This window comes from Telmatherina bonti, assembly GCF_933228915.1.
Source record: "Telmatherina bonti genome assembly, chromosome: 21".
NCBI lineage: Eukaryota > Metazoa > Chordata > Actinopteri > Atheriniformes > Telmatherinidae > Telmatherina > Telmatherina bonti.
The window spans coordinates 25,499,522-25,521,053 of record NC_136630.1 but is presented as its reverse complement, the minus strand read 5'-3'; the positions used below and the strand labels follow the sequence as shown (position 1 = coordinate 25,521,053).

Here is a 21,532-nt window from a genome sequence, read left to right as displayed (position 1 = left end):
TATTGGTTTAGTATTAAATTTAGTGCCAGTGTTCATTTTTGTTATCAGCTAATGTTGTAATGTAATATGTAACGTGTAATAAATACATCTAATGTATTTATTGAATTTCCCTTTGGGGATTAATAAAGTACTTTTCATTTTCATTTCATTCATTTCATGTTAACTTTTTTAAGTTATGTGACTATAAAGCAGACACTAACCAACATACATTAGCTTAAATATTAGATTGTTAAATAGTTCTGTTAAATCAGTCCAATAATGATACTATTACTGTAACAACAAACGTAAAATCACTGAATCCTGATTCCTCTTTTTTGCTCTTTGTTTGGTAATCTTTTTTTTTAATCAATTAGCTATAGTAAAGAACCAACCTAGCATTAAAATTTAACATTGGACTAGCTCTGTAGCTCATAACAAGTTAATGTTAGCTGACGACCAGACAGCAAAAACAAGTGTCTTGGGCAATTGAGTTAAAAGGGAAAAACATAAAGAGTGTTTTTGGTTATGTAGCGTCTTATAGAGAAATTTCATGAGGAGAATAACACTTTTTAGACATGTTGTTAGCCAGGAGCAAAGAATAATAAGTGCTATCTGTGTGACCAGAGGCTAAATGGTTGACAAAGGTAAAATGACTAAAGGTTTCAAAGCAAGACGCAACATACTTAGTTTAGGGGGTTTACATATCATCTAAGACACTGCTGCTCTGATTTTTTTGTAATTTATACCTTCAGAAACTCTACTTGTTTAATGCGTCTACAAGTGTAATCCTCTGGTAGCAATAGTGGTACAGAAATATGTAAGTAAAAACGCTTGGTAATGATGGAGTGGTTTGCAAAAATCCAAGAAAGGAAAACAAAAACCAGTTGCCTGACATATAGCGCAAGGATAATTAATTTTCTATAGAACTTAAACATGCTCACACTGCTGGACAACAATCCAGTTTTTTCATCACATCTAGTGCCAGGGGAACCTCAGACAGAGAAGAAGATCATCAAGACTGATTCGAGCCCATATGAACATTTAAAAATGGGTTTACTGTTAATCATTTTAGATTTAAACTATTTGAAGAAAATAAACATTGATTTTAAGCACCCATCTAATTTGTGAAAAGATGATCAAGTGAGAGATGAGAACTTATAGGTGCATGGGAATATAATGAGCAGCTAGTTTTAGCTGTAAAATATGTAAACATTGGGGGTTTTTTTGGCTCAAACAGGCAGGTCTGTGTGTAATATTTTGCAGGAATTTGTTCATTTATGTCAGTGATGAGAGATTATATGAATGAAAAAAAAAAAAAAAAAAAAAAAGTTTAGCAGCTCTTTTAGAACAATGAATGATTTTGCCCAAATGCTCCACACAACTGCATTTCTTTTTATGGTCCAAATTCTGCTGTGGAAGATTATTGTACAAATAAAAAACATCTATTATTATTAATAATAGATCTATTATTATTAATGTAGTTATGAGCTTCAAATGTTTATTTATTGTCTTTTTCTTAAAGACTTTCATTTGACAACCATTTTAACCATCTACAATCCTGATCCTGGCAAAAAGGCTTAGATTTCCAGCAGTGTTGAAGCCTTAGTGTTATAAGTAGCAGGAAGAGAACTATTAGCACCTTGGGGTTATTAAAACACAAACAGGCAAGGGATGAGCCTATGTAATATTGTGATTATATAAATGTTAGTAAAGTTGTTTAATATGAATGCATCCGGTATACGTTGTGTTAACATTATATTTAGGTTTCCATGCCTCTGAAGGGGGATTTTCTAATGTTTTTAAGGGAAAATTGAACCTTTGGTGTAACTGTGAGGTTCAGGAGAGGCACACTGCTCCACATGTGTTACTGTAATAGACTAGTTATAAAACTCACCACATGCAGGTCAGATTCTGTTTATTAGCCTGATAGTCTGATCGGACTTCTGTTTACCTGATCTGGACTAGATTTAGTTGTTTTTTTTTTGTTTTAAAGTAGCATCCTCTATTAAACTGTTTCCACCTGATGTTTACAGACTTGAAGCTTTGAAAACTTATCGTCTCTGGAGCTAATTTAGTGTTTACTGGATTTGCCAGATTTGCCTGATTTGCCAGATTTGCTCGCTTTAGCAGCTTTGGTAGCTTTAATGTCCAGCTTTGTCTTCTGGATGCGAGAGAAGATCTCTTTAAAGAGAGCTTTGTATTCTGGAGTGTTCTGCCCCAGGCGCTTATCTACCGCCTCCACATGCTTGCTGATGCTCTCCATAGCTTCCGGGGTGGAGGGTGACTGGGTAGGTGTGGGGGGAGGCACTGGGGTTGGGCCCATTGCACAGTCCTTCATGGATGGATCTCTGGAGACGGGCCGGGAAGTCTGGACACCAGCGTGACACAAGCTCTCCTCATGCCGCCTGCACTTTCCCAGCAACTCTTCGTATTTCTCCAGCAAGGCGTGGTACTGCTCGTCTACCTCCCTGAGGATGGACATCCCTCGCTTCCTCACGCTGTTGGCATGGAGAGCATAGCTGCCTCTCCTGCGGCCTGACGCATCCCGGGCCACGATGGCGTTGAGAGCTGTGTCGCTGCAGCTCTTCCTCACAGGGCTAGAATCAGGTAACGCCTCGCCCCCAACACCTCCTCCACCTTCAGTCTCCTCCCTCACGCCTCCCCCGGTCTCCCCCACCTCTACCTCCAGGAATGTGTCAGTTTCTGGGGTGATGCTGAGGACAGTCTGGGTAAGGGCCACGCCGTCGTCCTCGCTGCTCAGCAGGAAAGTCCGAGCACGACGTAGTTGCTGAAGCTCCTGCAGCTCCACCTCCAACTCTCGTACCCTTGCCTGGCAGCTCTCAGCATCCTGTCAGCAAAAAAACAACATTCCCAATTTCAGCAGACAGACATTCAAAGGTCTATCAGTCAGTCTTCCAAGAACAAGAAGTCGTAGTAAAGTCATCATGAGACCAAACGCTTTCATGCTTTGAGCAATGGTTAAACCCAAAGAGCTACATCTCACACTCTACATGCTTAATGCTAATGTTTACAGTACAATACTGAACTAACTCTCTTCTCTATGAAATAAATTCTTTTTATTTTAAATGATGAAACAAGTAGACGAAATTGTGATTTCAAACAACCTTTCGCAAGAACTACACTGAAACAAATGTGTATTTCAGTGCTTGGTGCAAAACAATGGAACGCACTTAAAAGTGATTTTAAAAGTAAAAATCCTTTAAAAATCCTTCTCAATTTAAATTAGAATTTAAAGAGTACATTATAAAACTGTATGCAAAAAACTGATTAAAAAGGGAAAAAAAAAAAAAAAAAAAGAGTATTTCATGCCTATGTTTCGTTCTTAGTGTTTGCCGTAGATGATGCCATCCAGTTGGTTTACTTTGAAATGAGGATGGGGTTAGGGTTTAGAAGATTAATTCTTTCTACTGCAATTTTCATTTCTTTTCTTTTTTACAGGAAATGTACTGCAATGGTTGTGTAGTAGTTGTTGTAACGCTGGAGTATATTTTCTGTTGTGGTTTTTTGGATTTGCCAATATATTATGGAAAAGAAAAGAGAATAAAAAATGGTGAAATGAAATGAAAATGAAAACGGTTTTGGTTTGCAAAGCTGCATCCGATTAAACGTTTAAGAAATCTGAAAAATATTCTTTGGACAGATGAGATCAAAATAGAGATGTTTGGCCAAAAATACACCTCTTACCAACTGTACCTGACAAGTTGGTGTAGGGATGATGATTCGGGCTTGTTCTGCAGATACGAGACCTGCTACAGGAAGGTCCTTGTTGCAGTTTTTTCTGTGTAACTATTATGATTTTAGTGACAAATAAAAATCAACTACAACAGCTGTAATAAGTTTATGTAGTAAGCCATTTATTTGAACCCTGTCATGTATAAACAGTTTAAATAAAAAGAGTGTAATATTTTTTCCACACATTTTTACTTCTAACGGCACATTAGGCGTTTATTTTATTTTTCATTCATTATCTATACTGATTAGTCCAATCAGCTGGAGGCAATCCCAGCAATCATCAGGCGAGAGGCGAGTACACCCTTGACAGATCACCCGTCCATCACAGGACGAACACCGAGAGAGACACACAACCATTAACCCTCACTCTCAGACATTTCTTGGGAGAATTTAGAGTAACCAGTTAACCTAACATGCATGTCTCTGGATGGTGGGGGGAAGTCGGAGTACCCGGAGAAAACCCACACATACACAAGGAGAACATGCAAACTCCACACAGAAAGGCCATTTAATTTAAGTCTGTCTTGTATAAGTTGTTTAAAAAAAAAAAAAAGAGCGCAATATTTCACATACATTTTACTTCTAATGGTGCTTATAGTGTTTATTTATCTATTAATTTATTCACGGTTTTTGTTATTAAATGTATTTTTTCTTTGCTTAGTCAGTGGATGGTGATGAGCAAGTATGCCATTATCACCTATGATTATACTAGCACAGTGCTTCCCAATCTGAGGTCCCCAATCCCCTTCCGGGGATCCCAAAGAGCTTATGGGATTGTTTCAATTCATTTCAATTCAATTCAAATTTTATTTATACAGGACATTTAAGACAACCTCCGTTGACCAAAGTGCTAAACAAAATTAAAATCAAGTTAAAGCTAGGCATATCAAAGATATCAATATTAATATCTTTGGTTTAAAAGATAATACTATAAGGACAACAGGTAAAACACCATAAAACAGTTATAAACAACAATAAAAAAAAATGAAGTCAGTAAACATTAAAAAAAAAAGAAAAAAAAAAAAAGAAAATAGCCAAGATATCCTGTTAGCTAAGTTTTAAATTCCAGGGAGAAGAAATGTGCTTTTAAACTGGACTTGTTGAGATTAAGGACATGTCCACATGTAGTTGAGTTCAGTTAAACTCACTTAACCCTTCAACGCCCATCCTAGAAATAGCTGGGCAGAAAAGTCCAATTCAAGACCTGAAGTCTTAATTTGGTCTAGTAATAAAATCTGACATTTATTTTTGGTACTTTTGTATTTATTACCATGTTATAGGTTTAAATTGTTAAAGTGCAGTATTCTGCTTCCTGGTATTCGCCAGGGGCAAGAGACCAGTATCATACAGAGCACAACAGGATTTTAAGCAAAGTTTCTACTATAAAATGATGCAAAATGTCTCAGAAACAGCAAATATAACAAATATGGTACATTTGGCTTTATAGGGTTGTGTTTTTTATAATTGAGGAAGTTGGAAATGCCAATTTATGAAAATTTGGTCCCAAAGTGAATAAATGGGGATATTTTAACACATATATTTGGTCAAAAACAAAAAATAAGCTACTTAATAGGTCACAGGTTGTTGATCCAATCCATTTGAATCCATGTGCTGTGGTTTAGGAGGGTCGTGGTATTGTTATTTGCATTATTATTATTATTATTATTATTATTATTATTATTATTATTATTATTATTATGTATTCTTTAAGAAAATTGGTTGGGAACAACTGTATGGGAAAATAACTAATGTAAAGGTTCCCACTGTAACAAGCTTATGCAAGAAAAGTGAACAGATTTTCATTCTATTACACTTTTTTTTTTTTACAAAATTAGTTGTGACACATATAATTCAGGCTTTTGCAGAACTTGACAAGCTGTCGAGAACAACTATGTTATTTAAATCAGGTGTGCTGGAGCAGGGAAACAACTAAAACCTGCGGGATGGTAGCTTCATCCCTGGCCTAATGTACAACAACATTAGATGTAGTTTCTAAGACTTATTCCACAACCTGATGTTAAAACTCTGCTCAAAACCCTGCTGTATAAAATCTAATGCAGTGGCTCAACGGCTAATGGCAAATGTTCGGCTCATGAACAGGCAGCTGCAGACGATGACAACAAGTTGTTGGAGAACCTTTTCATTTGAATCAAGTGTGTTGTAGCGGGAAACCCTAAACCCTGCAGGACGGTTGCCTTTGAGGACCGGAGTTGGTGACCCCAGATCTAATACTTGTCTTCTGCCACCTGGTATATAATGTTTACACAGCAATACATTTTTGGAGAATTATTCATTAATTTATTTCCTATACTCCAGTTTTTGGAGAATTAGTTTGGTTGTTTTAGTTGGTTTACTTTTTCTTTTTAACATTTTGCTAAAAGGACCAAATAAAGACCTAAAATAAACACAGAATTTTCTGTTCATTATTTATAATGTCAGGCATTAAAGGCATAAAGTGGAACAAAAACTTTGCCGTTCACATTTGCTTGGAAACTAGACGTTAATTTACATGTTTACCAACAAACGAAATGAATTTGTGTGAAGACTTGAAACAATATGAGCAAATCAAGGATCTGCAGCCGTTGACGAGTTAGTTGTCATCAAGTAGCTGTTCTTGATATATATTTTATTTTGCAATTTACCTGCACCCGTGTCTGCAGCCGGGAGAACTCTGCGATCAGAAGGTTGCATTCCCTCTCTACGCCTTCCCTCCGCCCCCTCTCGGTCCGGACAGCTGCTCGTAGAGCTGACACCGCCTCCCTCAGGTGCTGGTTTTCCTCTTCAAATGGCGGGCGCTTTGCTTCGACGGTGAAGCTCTCCGCCCTTCCTACCACAAACTCATCCTCATAGCTGGCAAAGAGAAAACATCCTGGTTTGACCTTGTTTCATGATGGTATTTGTGTACATGTGAAATACTGTGGCAGATATCACACACACACACACACACACACACACACACACACACACACACCTGGGAGCTGTGCAAAGCTCACGCAGGCATGGAAAGGAGTGGATGGTTTTACGTCGCTCTCTCTTCTCCCGTTTGACTCTGAGCTGCTCCATAGAGCGCAGCTGGTCCACCTGCCCTGACAGAGACTCCACCTGGTTCTGCAACGTGTCAATCGTTCCCGTCAACCTGGCGCATAGGAGAATGGAAGAACAAATGTTTACAAGGGAGGAAAGAAGACGCTGAAGGGGAAAAAGCAGAAAAACTCCCAGTCCCTCGTACCTCTCGATCTTCTGCTGCGAGGTTTTGCTGTCCGTGACCAGAGTATGGTTGGTGTTTTCCAGCTCTCTGGCTGTGCCGTCCAGCTGCTCGTACACTTTGGCATGCTGCTCGTTCATGTCCCGAAGAACCTCCAGCTGCTTTGTTAAGTACTGATGAGCAAATACATACCGATGTGTGGCAGAATTAACAGTTCTGTTGAAGCAGTCTCACCTCGAGGACAGCTTGGTAACTGCTCTGATACTTTAAGCTTTATGACACGATGGAGCCAACCAATCAGAGCAGAGCTTGTTTAGAGGGGTTTGGTGTCTTTTTGTAGCAGGAAACACAAGTATCAATGTTTTGTTTTGTTTTGTTTTTTTAGTAAATAAAAAAGCAACCAGCTACAATTCTAGCAGTTTTCAGACCAAACATTTCAAGTCCTGCCTCATGGAGTTTTTTTTTCTTATTAGAGGAACTTGTTTTGCCTTTTCTGTCCAATTTTGTTCTATTTTTCTTTCAGCAGCAGAAAGAAGTGAATTATTGTCTTTGTGTTGTTTAACAACAAACAAAAATTTAAAAAAAACACACTTTCAGAACTCTTAAAACATTTAAAAATATCCAAGCCGGTCACTGCTGTCATTATCTTTGTTTCTGTGGATGACACATATGTACAAAATCTTATTTGTGGAGCAACGTGAAGGCGTAGCATCTGCGTCAGGTCGGGTCAGTGTAGCTAATGTGGATGGGGTGTGTGTTTCTACTCGAGCGTAGCGTCTGCAGAGGGCAGCAGGGATGATATTGCTTGGTAAACTCCTCAGGGTGGAATTTTTTTATGGTAAGCTTTAGTTTAGAAAAGTGCTTCCTGTTTTAGAACAACATCGGTGGCCAATGGCATTCATTAAGACATAGACATACACACAAATGTCTCTATATGATGATGTCTATACACATCTGAACAGACATGAACATCTGGAAACATGTAATCACACCCTGACCAATTACAAGCCAGTAGTTCTGCATAGCTGCATTTGTGTAGAGGTGTGTAGAGGTACATGTCAAGTCTCTGTGGACCTACTCAGACCCTACAGTGGTTCCGGTGTAACTACATGTAGACTTAGTGGGTTGCTTCTAAGCCATTGTTTTCATACATGATTGGCTGCATGATAAAATAAAGGAACAAAATCAGCTTGACCAAAAATTTGGCCATAAAAAGCTAGAGAATATGTGAGCACAAAGAACAGGTAAGAGGAAAATGATTGGCAAAACCAGACTGGAAATGAGGAAAGCAATCATTGAAATGCTAATTAGTGGATGATGCTATCGAGTTACTTTTTTTCAGAAGTCATTGTGCGGCTCCATGCCACATACCTCAATCTCCTGCACTTGCTCCTCATTAGTGATGTACATCTGCTGCAGAGAGTCCTCCAGCTCTTTGTTCCTCTCCAGTAGAGTCTTTCCCAGCTCTGCTGCCAGGTGGAGATCTACACATCAGAAAGACAGAAGAAATTAGATTCAAAAAGGGAAAAAATAAGAAGTAAAGAAAAAAAATAGAACAGAAAAGCCAAGGAGAGAAAGGAAATGAGGAACGGGGGTAAATGTATGGCTAATAATGATAAATAGAGTAGGATTTCATTAGAAAGAAAGAAAGAGTCGAGAAATGAAGCTGCATAATTCATATTACCACCGTCTGGATTAATAGAGCACACTGGTCTATTTTAAGCAAGGTTATAATAGTGTTTGGAGTGATCAAATAGGCCATAACGTCACTTCAGCCTGTACTAGTTCAATTACAGAAGGAAGCCAGCAGGAAAGAGGAGGCAGTGCTCCTCCCTGCAGCATGTCCTCCTGCAGGTCCTCCTCTCTCCTCTGAATGAATATAAACGTCAAATATGAACGTTGAAATCATCTGAAGTGACATTTCTCCACTAAGATTTAGCATGTTGGAAAACTGGCAAGCATGCTAAATAATCTTTAAATTCCTAAATAAAAGTGCTCTTTTGGCAGCAGCTGCAACACTTTAGCAAATTTTCTGTGTTTTCGTTTGGGCTTCTGCACTTATTAAAGCCCGGTCAAAGTAAGATGAGTCACCGTCATCGTTCTCTGTTCAAACTGTCCTCTGACTCAGCAGCATCAGCGGCACACATTGCAGAGCATCAGCGAGATGTAGCCTCTCAGAAAGTGACTGGACAGCCTCCAAGCTAAAATACTGGACATGATGCCAGGCCAACATCGACCTGACGCTGGAAGTGTCATGGAGCAAACAAATACAATGCTGAAATAATTTAAATATTGTTTCATTTTGCAAGAAAACTCATTCAAACAGACTGGAGAAGTGCTATGAAGGAATTAACAAATTGTTTCTACTAGAAAGATGTGTGTGACAATGTTCATTCAAATTTTATACCCAGTTTTGAAAGAAAAAAAAGAGCAGGAGATCTCATGTATTGACCTTAATGTGGCTGTATGTTATCATCTGCTATGATAACCCCTGAAATACAAAGTAAAAATAAGAAAATAAAGGAAAATAGCTCATAAACTAATAAATCACTTGCTTTGTCTGTCAAACAGGATAAAAGAGTTGTAAGAGGCAACTTAATATTGTAGCTGAGGATTTAAACCAAACCTGTAAATGCCAGAGGTAAACTGTTTTGGGGCTAAACTCTTTGTGGAGAAGAAAAACATGTCAACATTAGCATTTTGCTAATTTCCATCCACCTGCACCACTGCCGAGTCAAAACGTCTGGGATCGCTTTACAGATGTAGCCATTTTTTCTCTTTAATTGTCTATTTTAGCAGTAATCAAATTGATCTAACATGAAAGAGTCAGCTTAAGTGTCAATACTCAAAATGTCGAATTCTGTTGTCATCTTTATTTTTTGTTATTCTAGATAGAGGAGACTAAATCCAGAGCAAAGAGCAGCATCACCACAGTTTGTGGTCAGATGCATCCTTCCACAAAAGACCTAAATATAAAAAATATAATAATATATAAACAGAAAAGTTGTTTATAGTTTGTTTCTACAAACTTTAAATATGAGTAAACAATACAAGCGTACAAGTCCACAGTAAAATTACGTATTACCAAATCTTCATTCATGTATTTTCTAAACTGCTTAGTCCCATTAAGGGTCGCGGGTAAGCTGGAGCCTATCCCAGCAGTCACTGGGCGAGAGGCACAAACACCACATACAGGTCACAAAATCCTCAGCAGAGGCTAGTTTTCTGATGATACGGCTCCTCTTGGATCCACCAGTGCAACCAGCGCTGTTTTTAAGCAGCAAGCTTGGCATGTTGGTTCCAACAGCTCCATATGGAGCAATCCACATGCTTCCTTCTGAGCTGACAACTTAATGGGGACAAAGATGGGGGAATTGAAAGAAAAAAAAAATTAAAAATCCGGATTTTTTGCTTCACAATTTTAAAATTGATATTTTTGTTCAAAAATCTTTTTTTTTTTTTTAAATAAATATAAATAATCCATCATAAAAAAAAATATAGTCACATTTATTGTTTTTATTGATCTTTTTACTTGTCTTCTTGGGCATTATAGCAGCAGAATGATGGTCTGGCTGCTGTGTTGTTTTTTCCTAATTGAAGTTAAGAAAAATGACAAGCAGAAACAGCTTTTGTACATGTCGCAATTTTAATCGAATCGGCCCGAATAATTTCTCAATTCTTTCGAGCTTGTAGAAGAATGAAATTACTTGGGAAATTTGCACCTTTACTTGAATCGTGAGTTGTTCACATCTCTATCGGGTACCACTGAATGAATACGGACTTAGTAACCAGCAATATAACTAAAAAAAGGTGGAATTTACATCTTTCCTGTGGAACTTATCAGAAATTTCTCCATATAGTACTTGAATAAAACTTTTTTTAACTCGCCCATTTTCAAAAGTAATTTAATCTCGAAATTCAGCATATTTAGGGGCGTGTCCTTTTTACTGACAGGTACCCGATCTCCTGCTTCCAGTAAGATGAACGTAGAACAACCGCGGTTTTTAGCCGGTTAACAATGTGATTTAGCGTTCGTCCGCTTACCTCCGCTAACTGGTTAGCTCCTGTAATCTTCAGGTTAGCTCGGTTAGCTCTTAGGTACAGGCAGCTCGGAGTTCATCGATGTCAATGGATGTCAGTCATCCACCATGACGCTTACAGCCCCCCTTTCAGCTCCACCTCTTTGCCCATATATGTATTTTCCAGGCGAGACGACACGCGTGCCCCTGCCAAGATGGTGATGGTAGGAACCGCCCACCAAGCTTCAATTCAGCTCTTCAGAAACCTATGGGCGATGCCATGGAAGCTATATCCATTTTTTATATACACAGTCTATGGTTGAGGCCAAAAAGTCTCACATTGGTTTGTCTTGTTCGTATCCTCGCTCTTCTTATTTTATTTTTTTACATGTTTACACAAAAATATTGTCCGTAGCATTTCATGAAACTTTGACAAACTCAATAATAATTAGTTTTAAAAGACAAAAGGGAAAAATTAAGTTCAATTCATCTTTATTTTTATGGTCCCAATTCACAACAAAGCCATTTTAAGGCACTTTTAAAAAGTCTAGTTCAAACCAGTTCATTCTAGTCCAGTTATAATTTAATTATAATCCTATTTAACTAAATCCGTAATATAATTTAGATTAGTGCAGTTTATAATAACTGTGTTCATATGTGCTGATTCCGAAAAAAAGCCAAGCCAAGTAAACCAGCAGATTGCATCAAATTGTCTCTTCAATGAATCTCCCATCATAGGCATGCTTGGGGCGGCACGCCGCACACAAAACCGCCTCTAAGAAGGAAGGAAAAACTGGACTCAGCAAGGGAAACCATCTGTCTTGACCAGTTGAAGGTGGAGAGAACTGGAAAAATGGGTCAACAAGCACCTCAAAAACAGGTCTTAGTTCACTTAGTTCACACATATACATATATATATATATATATATATATATATATATATATATATATATATATATATATACCCCCAAGCAAAACAGGTCAAAACCTGTTTCAGCGTCAATTCAGAAAAATCAGTTCTCTTCGGTTCCCAGTGAGGAGACACTAAACGCAGCCTCAGTGACCGGGGAATAACTGAGACGGAAGAGGAGGAGAGAAAAAGAAAAGAAGAAGGAAAACAATGTTAGAGAAAGTGAGACAATCGATAGAACTCAAACCACAAGAAAAACAACTCCGCAAGTCAACACTCGCCACAGAAAAACTGTGTTTGCTCAGGACAGACCCAACGTTGACCCACTGAGTGAAATCAGAAGAACACATTCTGAACATTTCTCACATGCTTCTTTCAACCAGCTGTAATGAGAGCAAAACAAATCACATGTATACGGTAGTTTATAAATTCGTTGTTACGGGTATGATGATGGTTTTACTGTTAATATCTTAGGACTGAGAGTGGTAACGTCTTCCACAGCTGTTTGGCTTTGGTAGGTACAGATAACCCAGGAGATTTCACTGGAATGTGGAAAACAGGACTACTCCAGTTTCTCTTTTCCTGTGCTGCAAACACTTCACAGAAAAGGCCTTACAAACATCGGCTGGCCAGAAATGAATTATTTAGAGCTCTAGCAGAGTGCTTTTCGGTAATACAACAACCCTAAATGCATAAAGTAAAAAAGTCAGCAACACCTGAAAAGATTTTTAGGATCTACCTTGAGATCTTTCTTCTTTAGTGCTCTTAATATGTAAGAAGTTAGAGAAGCAAGCAAACAGAGGACGTCTAGATTACAACAAGCTCCATTCTCAGTTTGCAGAGCCACGGATTCCCTGCTTGGTCTCAGGCCAGGAGAGGCTCTAGCTCAACAAAACAGACACAAACAAAGATGCATCCTAAGTACATGTCTGCACCCTTCCTGCTTTTTCTGTTTGATGGGTTCAAATGCCACCTTCATCTTAACCAGCTCCAACATTTGCCAGCTGGACTTTCCCAGTTTTAAATCAGCCAAAGCTCCACGTAAACAGAAAATAAATAGTTAAAATAACTAACTAGACACTGTTTGGTTAGGATAGTCAACATCTATGGACACTTTTACTGTGGTATTTTATATCTCCAATTTCAGTCATTCCATGAAGTTGATATAGTTTTCTCATAGCATTAAAAAGTTTCATTTTTATTTTGAACTAGTCATAAGCTTCGTTTCCATAACAGTTTTTCACTAAATAAAAGCAATTTTTTAAAATTTCAAAGTACAGTTGAAATTTGCAGGTGTTTTTATTGAATGGTGTTTATTGCATAGGCCATAATTGTTGTACAGTCTCATCCGCAGAACAAGATTTTTTGGTGACTTATGCCAGCTAGCCAGGTAGCCAGGTAACTAGGTAGCTGGGTAACCAGGTAGCCAGGTAACTAGGTAGCTGGGTAACCAGGTAGCCAGGTAACCAGGTAACTAGGTAGCTGGGTAACCAGGTAGCCAGGTAGCCAGTTAACCAGGTAACCAGGTAGCCAGGTAACTAGGTAGCTGGGTAACTAGGTAGCCAGGTAGCCAGCTAGCATTGTTTTAGGATCTTTTCAAAGCCCTTCTCCCTCATTTCTCCTCCTAATACTTTGATAAACTTTGTTAATTTGCTGTTGTTTGCTATCAAGGATGGTGTTATAATTTTCTCTTTAATTATTTGTAAAAAGATTTGTCTCCTTCATCCATGAATACCACACCACCTCTACCTGAAGTGAAATGGTTACGTGGCCCCTATGACACATCTGGCAGCATGTAAAGGGCTTCTATTACCCTTTTTGCAACATATTTCTATATCCACGCATCTGAAAAACAATTTCATACATTCATGAGAACGTTAAAACGTTGGTTTGTTTGTTCTGCAATATTTAGGTTTTGCGTAGTTCTATGGGTAAAAATCCACTTTGGAAGAGATTAATATTTAGCAAGAATGAGAAATCATTTGATTTTTAATTTTTTACAGTGATGAAATTACTACGTGTCTTATTATAATGTAAACCACACTAAAGGAAACAGCTCTGCATCTTATATTAAGTTTCTGACAGTAAACACTGGCATTTTATTCTTAACCTCACAGACCAGTTTTAACTGGAAAAAAATGCCACTGGGCTGGTGTGTGGCTCTCGAAAGGTGACAATACATCTGATAGGACATATTTATACGATAAGTTATAATGGGTGCTCAGTTCATATCAAAAAACAGTTTTTATTTTCGGGCAATGAAACGTATTTTAGGTATTAAGATTTCTCTTTTTTATTATCATTATCATTAATAATGTTTTAGCTCTTTAGTTACATTTTCTAAATGTGAATTTTGCTTCTTATATTTGATACTTTATGTTTGCACCACTAATGTTTGAGTCTCCAACCCAAACATTAGTAGTTATTTCCAACTTTAAAAACTATTTTAATGGTCAAGAAATCTACAAACTCTTAAAGCAATTGTTGGCACTTATATTCAAACTCTTAGGATATTCTAAGAAAATTGCTCACATTTGATCTTTTTTTGTCTTTTTTCAAAAGGTTTTAAATGAAAACCTTGTGCAGAAAGGTGTCTTTCTGCATAAGGTTCAGAAAGACACCTTATGCATAACTTTGATAACCAGTTTTTAGATATTTGATGTAATAATCCAAACATTAAAAGGAACTGTAGACAAGGGATGGGCATATCGATACTCTGAAGTCAATACTTCAAAATCAGCCAGTCAAAAAAAATTGGATCATTTCTTTTAAGAATTAAGATACCACTACTGACACAAAATAAGCTCTTTTTTTTTTTCTTACTTCTGATAGTTTTAGGTCATAAGTAGGATGTGAAGCACAGCTACAGTGCATTGCGACATGATTATGGCAGCTTATCAGATGTCATAATGATGCTGATACTGTAAGGGATGATGAGGTTTTGTTTTGATGTTTTGATATTGTCCTGGTTATTGGTTACATTCTGTCATAATTTATTTATCATCTTACTTTTTCATATTATATTTTTTCCATTTAATAAATGCAAAAAATCAGATTAATCTGTAGGGATAAGAAGAAGTGACCGGCACTTCACTTCACTGAAGAATGTTGCCATTGGTTAAAAAAAAGACCATAAACTAATGGTATCATATCGACAGGGAAATGTTGGTATCGCCCAACCCTGTTGCAAAGAACTGCCATGTTTTAGTATTTTAGCATCCTCAGCCCAAAGTTAACAAATTTAAAGCATTTTGAGCAACATTTTGTTGGTTCAAAAATGTGTCTTAATTCAATAATCAAACAAAAAAATACATTAATCTCTTGATCAGAGTGGTTGCCAGTAACACCTGCATTACAACAAGATAATACAATGACACTGGTGTCTCTCTCTACAGCAACTACAAGCGTCTCAAACTATCATGTGACTGAGTCGGTCAGCACTTTGAAGCCCCACATCCGACCTCCTCTCTGCTCCATCAAACACAGACCTCCCTGCACAAAAACATAGCTGGTTTTTATCTCCATTTCAGCCTCCTCTGTAGCTGCAGCCCACCTTCCTTCCTCCCAGCATCCAAACACAAACCCTAAAAACATCTATTATTACATTAAAAGGAACCATGATGTCATGATGGCAAGTGTCTGCATGCTTGTCTGTGCATGTGTGTTTCCAGTCAAGTGAAAATCCCAGCATCAGCACCACTTTGCCCCAGCCAGGGGAAATGCACCATTATAATTAGCTTGGCTTGAGAGCAGGTGATCGAGAGATGAAGGAAGACGTGAAATGGAATAAGTGGTGAAGAAACATGATGACTCATGAGTCATTTGTACAAAACGTGGAACTGCATGCAGGAGGCAGATAATTAGAATTAACTTGATACAAAGGATTGTAGGTCATTGTAGGAAATATTATGAGGTAAATGGGTGTTAAATATAGTCCTTAACTAGCTGATGGATGCCTTTGAAATCTTCAGTCAGCTGTAATACTCACATCCAAAATCCCCAAACTGGAAGATTTAAAAGAACAATATAATTCTCATCAATAAGGAAACTGATCAACACCATCTTTGTTTGGTAGGATATCTATGTATGGTTATAATGTGGCACAATAAACACTAGAAATATTGTTTTAAATTAATTAAGAATAAACAGGCTATCCAACAGATTTAAACTTGTGAGGGATCAAACTAAATTTTAATGTGTTCATTGGTGCTTGATGTTTTAAATTTGTCCTTTATTTGCACTTAAAATAAAACAGTAAATGTCAAAACAAATCAACAAGAAAAAAAGAGAAACAAACAATAATTATCCTTTCAATTATAAAAAAAAAAAAAAAAACACACATTATGAATATCATGTTCATGGATGGGGTAGAAGCCAAATAGGTTTATAACAGCACCACTCCCAAAGAAAAAAAATAAACATAATAATTAATAAAAACAACTAAATACTAGATTACAGGGGAAAAAAACAAATAGGAAATCTCAATGAAATATCATTTTAAACAAAACACGTACAAAAAATTAAAAAGAAAAACTTGTAATTATTCTACTTTAGTCAGAGTGATTCTTCAGCCATTAATTTCCATTTTAGTTTATTTTTATACACGGATAAAGTCCAAGTCAAAAGATTTAAGTCTCTGTTCATAGTTTGGCACCATTGTACCTACTTGCAAGTTGATCATGAAATGTTTTATAGATTGGCATAAGGAGATGTAATTTTGCCGTCCATCTAGTAGAATAAGTGTGGGACTAAGTGTTAGATATCAATAGATATTAATAAGTGTTAAATTTATAACTGCCACTGATGACAAGATACTAATAATTGTACACATAGCAGTACTTAGATTGGTATTTTAGAGTTTTGGGATCTATTCTTGTTAGATGCTAACATCAACATCCTGGGTGAGCTCATCAAACCTAGACATAAGGGCTGAGGCGTACCTCAATGTAACAGTTGTCATTACTTGTTTTACCGTTTCAAGCAACAAAGGGGCAGAGCTCAATCTCTGGAACAGCTTGAAATGTAGGTGTCTCGGTTTTGTCTTTCCTGTTGCTGGTTTTTGGCATAGACCGTATATGAAAGATGGACGGAGCCTCCGGCAGTTAAAAATTAAGCCTATGCGGAAGTGCATAAAACTGCAGTCCCCCCTTTGTCCACTAGGGGCAGCAAAACAGAGCAAATCCCCATAGACTCCCATGTTAAAAAGACCAACTTCACAGCAGAAATAAACATGTTTACAGTCTGGTTCAAAAATCCATTTTAGGTTTAATAGGTCAGGTTTACCTTCATGACAACTGTGGGGGGAGTGAATTTTTTCTAACTCGCCCGTTTAAAAGTAATTTAATCTCATAATTCGGCATATTTAAGGGGCGTGTCCTTTTGATTGACAGGTACCCGATCTCCCGCTTCAAGTAAGAAGAACGTAGAACAACCTTGGTTTTCAGCCGGTTAACAATATGACTTAGCTTTAGCTTGCTTACCTCCGTTAGCTGGTTACCTCCTGTTATATCCGGGTTAGCTCGGTTAGCTCTTAGCTACAGTCAGCTTGGAGTTCGCTCAATGTCAATCATCCACCATGACGCTCACAGCCCCTCTCTCAGCTCCACCTCTTTGCCAATATTTGTATTTTCCGGGTGAGACAACACAAATGCCCCTCGCAAGATGGCGATGGTAGGAACCACCCACCGAGCTTCAATTCCGCTCTTTAGAAACCTATGGGTGACGTCACGGAGGCTCCGTCCATCTTTTTATATACAGTCCATGGTTTTTGGTTTAATGTAAAAAAAAAAAAAAAAAAAAAAAAAGATTGTTAGCTTTAGTGCAGAAAGTATGTATGAAAGTATTTGTGCAATTAATTGCTTTCAGCTGGAGTTTTGCCTTTCCAGCTCAAGGTTTTGGGGATGTTACAATTAAAGATTTTCTTGGTACAATGACTGCCAAAGAATTAAAATGATTCAATAATTATCATGATAATTGTGCATTAAATAATTTCCCAACACTATAAATGTGTAAAACCACATGAACCTTCCTTATCATTTCATTTATTTACATCTTTTGGTGCCAAATTAACAAAATAAACAGAAACAACGTAAAGATATTCCAATTAAATTCCCCTGCTCTGTAAACAATAAATAGATACAAAGTTTTAAGCCTGAATTTCTCTCTGAGTAAAAAGAATGAAAAAGGCTACAGGACCTGTGCCTGGACTTGAGATACTTCTTTCTGGAAACAACATTATCTAAATTATTTTCAACATATGCTTTCAACCCGAGTAGAGAATTTAGACACAGAGAAAACTTGTAGTTAGCTTCAACTTACAGCTTTTCTTTAGCAAACAATACTGGAACAGTGGAAATAAAGAAATAAGACCACATGTCAAGGATTAAATATAATTTCCTATACAGAACATTACACGCTGATGACTGAAAGGCATCAACTTCACATCAAGTCAGTTATGCTTGAACAGCTAAACTGTCAAAAAGAGGTGTATTATAATGTAATACAATGATGCAACTGAATGCATCATGCAGCAGTAAACCCAACCTGAATCATGCATAATTACAAAACTGAAAATGATACTGTTAACGGATCTAAGTCTATTACTAAGGTACTAAGAATGCTTGACCCAGGAGTGCCGTTTCGCTTTACACTGTCTATAATAATAAAAAAGTCCACTCTGATTCTTTTTGCTTCAGGTTCAGTCACCATATATTCCTCTGATAAATCTTTAGAGTAATTTTGTGTCAGTGTTAACTCGCGCCATTGCAATCAAAAGCCCTTTGTCCTTCCGGGCCAAACATCTAATGAACCAGTGTAGTCTTCCCCTTACATACACATACGCTCTACCTGTCCAGGTAACAATACAGTCCCCCGATGACAGGATCGAGATGACTCACTGTGAAACAATCCTATGGATATAATAATATTTCATTTCAATGTTACGTTAATAAACATTTACATAATTTATTTACACTACAGAGCATTTACCTTACTTAATCGTAAAAAAAAAAACTGCTGGTTATCCTGCAGGTGGTGAAACATACATAGTGTTTGTCATCCTTTCTCACCCTCCCCCCTAACACGTCTCTTCTGCAACTCGGAGTGAAGAAAAACAGCGGCATATGGCTGTAACTTTGTTTTAGTTCTGTGCAGAAGTTGTGTTGATCTGCCATCATGGTTTAGACATCACCTTTTATGGAAAATCATGAGTTTCAGAAATTTATGTGATCATTAATAGTGTTTATTACCGCACTTTATTGTTAATTTAAGTGATCGTGACATCTTTAATCGGGATTTGAAGCAATGTTGGCTCTGTCTGTGTTCTGTGGCTTCTGGAGGACTGTACGATGACTTTGGCCTGTTAAGTCTGAATGCATTCCTGATCTTAATTAAATATTCCTGATTTTTAGGGGTGTAGAGTTGTGATCAAATCACCCAAGAGTTGATCCCCCTTTACAACTCCACCCCTTTCTTCACATAGGACAGTACCAGTTAGATTTGTGACGACAATAGACACTAAGGCCTCTTATTCGCACCTTATCTACTGCTACACTGCACACTCCATGCATATTTCATGTATAATCATCCTTTATAGTTTATATTTATCCTGACTTAAGACTTCCAAATTACTTCTTTCTCTTTGTATTGTTTTCTACTGTATGGCAATTCTGGTGCAACAATTTCCTGGTGGATTAATAAAGTTCTTATCTTAAGATGAATTCTAATAGTATGAACAGAACTGTCAGAGAGTTGCTGAAATGAAAGCACTGAAGATGTTTTTTTTTATGTTTTTAGACTTGAAGCACACATTGCTTGACTCTTACTGCTACTGCTTTATTTCTCATAATAGACCTCCCAAAACGGACATTAACCAAACATTACTGTACGTCATTAAATATGAAAAGATTGTTTTGTAGTCAGAAAACATTGATGTCTTCTGATTTTTTTAGTTTCTCACTGTTGCATGAAGTTGGCAGTGGACCTTTAGTTGACTGGACTCAGTTAAGAGACAATAACTAAACATAAACCCACCTGTTTAAACTAACAGAGAGATATTCCCTCAAATTTAAGTTGATGTAATCAGAATAGCTGACTTGATTAACATATTACCCTCTTTAGAGAAACATTTCAACCATTTAATGGCTCATTTAAAAAAAAAAAGAAAATCCTACACTTGTTATAAGATGTGGTTTAGGCCTCCAGAGAAAATGCCAAACACCATCAACCTTGAATTTTTAAAGACTTTCCAAACTAAGATACATTTTGCTGCTTTATTCACAACCCACCCTGTTGAAGATTTAGCCTACAATGACAGGTTAAATGCCTTTAAAAAAAAACAAAAAAAAACAAAACAGGTAGAGCACTGTGCACATATTACCATATTAATAATGTATAATATCATCTAATAATATACTTTTAAAAATCAATAAATTTTTGCTGCATCACATTGTCTGATGTTGAGTTTCCTGTGATGCAAAGGCCCAGCTTGCCATGCTTTCTCTGCATTGTTGTCATAAAAAGCACCGCCTGTTCCTTACAGCCCATTCAACATCTATAAAATGATTGCAATTAAACTAAGCATTTAAATAAACAAGCTATAAATGACGCCTGTGCTGCCTCTCACCACGACAGAGAGCCTTTGTTCAGAGGGCCAGCCGACCCGCCGGTGCCAGCGGCTGACATGGGATGCTGTGGGCATGGGGGACGGTGTCATGTCTTACCCTGCTCCAGGTCCTGCTGGTCGTACCACGGCTCTTCCTCTTCGGTTACGAATTCCTCCATTCTCCCTGAGCTAAGCATGGGTATCCCCCCTCCTTCGTTTGAATGCGGGAAAAGCAAGGCAGAAGTAAACCTCTGACGCCGGTGTAAAACAAAAGACCTCCAGCAGAAAGGATCCTCCAGAAGGCAGCGGGTTACTCCTTAAAGCCGGAGCTGCGCACAAGCCCTTCTTGGTGAGGGGAGTGTTGTGATGTGTTTGGTGGAGCTACGTGTTTCCTCTTTCCTTCCGCTCCTCCGTGTTTCCTCAGTTACTCCCGCCTCTCATCTCCACCCTACAGTCCTCCAGCACCGGCTCATCCCGGTGCTCCGACCAGCCGCCACTGCTGCTGCAGAGTCCGACAGACGTGGCACTAAAACGGCGCTTCCTCTGTCCCTGTTTTCAGCAGCACGCTCGCGGTGCTTTCAAATGCCGCCGATAACCTACTGCATTCCTTACACTCATTTCACGTTCTGATTAATTTGAAATAAAAAATAGATCAACATTTGTGTACAATATTTTTATTTGTGTTACTGTTAGTATTGGTTGTAATGCCACACCGACTAAATTAAACAAAAAAAATGTGGTAGTTCTCAAATGTCCGTGTGCACTTTAACGTAGCATTACCTAACGGTCGCAGATGTGAGAAAGCAGTTTGTTTGAACCTACAGTCAGTGTGTTTTAACACAAAAGCCTCAGATTTTACCGCAAAGATCGAGTTTTAAGGGGCCCTGTGATGTGATTTCGAGTTTTCTGAGCTTTTCACTGTTTAATATTCATCAGACAATTGAGCACCGCGGTTTTTTTAACCATATGTGCTGCCGTTTATCCAGCAAGCCATTCAGTTCCATAGTGCTGAAGATGATTGGTTGTTAGAGAGTTTTTTTTTTACTTCCACACGTTAGTGACGT

At 37.8% G+C, this 21,532-nt stretch overlaps 1 protein-coding gene across 1 annotated transcript; it reads right to left on the bottom strand.

Annotated features, from left to right (window-relative positions):
- Window positions 1-398: 398 nt before the first annotated feature.
- LOC306771784 (cerebellar degeneration-related protein 2-like) lies at window positions 399-20,690 on the bottom strand. Its single transcript, XM_079261101.1, has 6 exons — window positions 20,587-20,690; window positions 8,309-8,421; window positions 6,962-7,110; window positions 6,704-6,868; window positions 6,375-6,582; window positions 399-2,827 (listed from the first exon to the last, which is right to left on the bottom strand). The coding sequence occupies exons 1-6, from the start codon at window positions 20,663-20,665 to the stop codon at window positions 2,051-2,053; spliced, it is 1,491 nt and encodes a 496-aa protein (XP_079117227.1). The 5' UTR covers window positions 20,666-20,690; the 3' UTR covers window positions 399-2,050.
- Window positions 20,691-21,532: the final 842 nt, after the last annotated feature.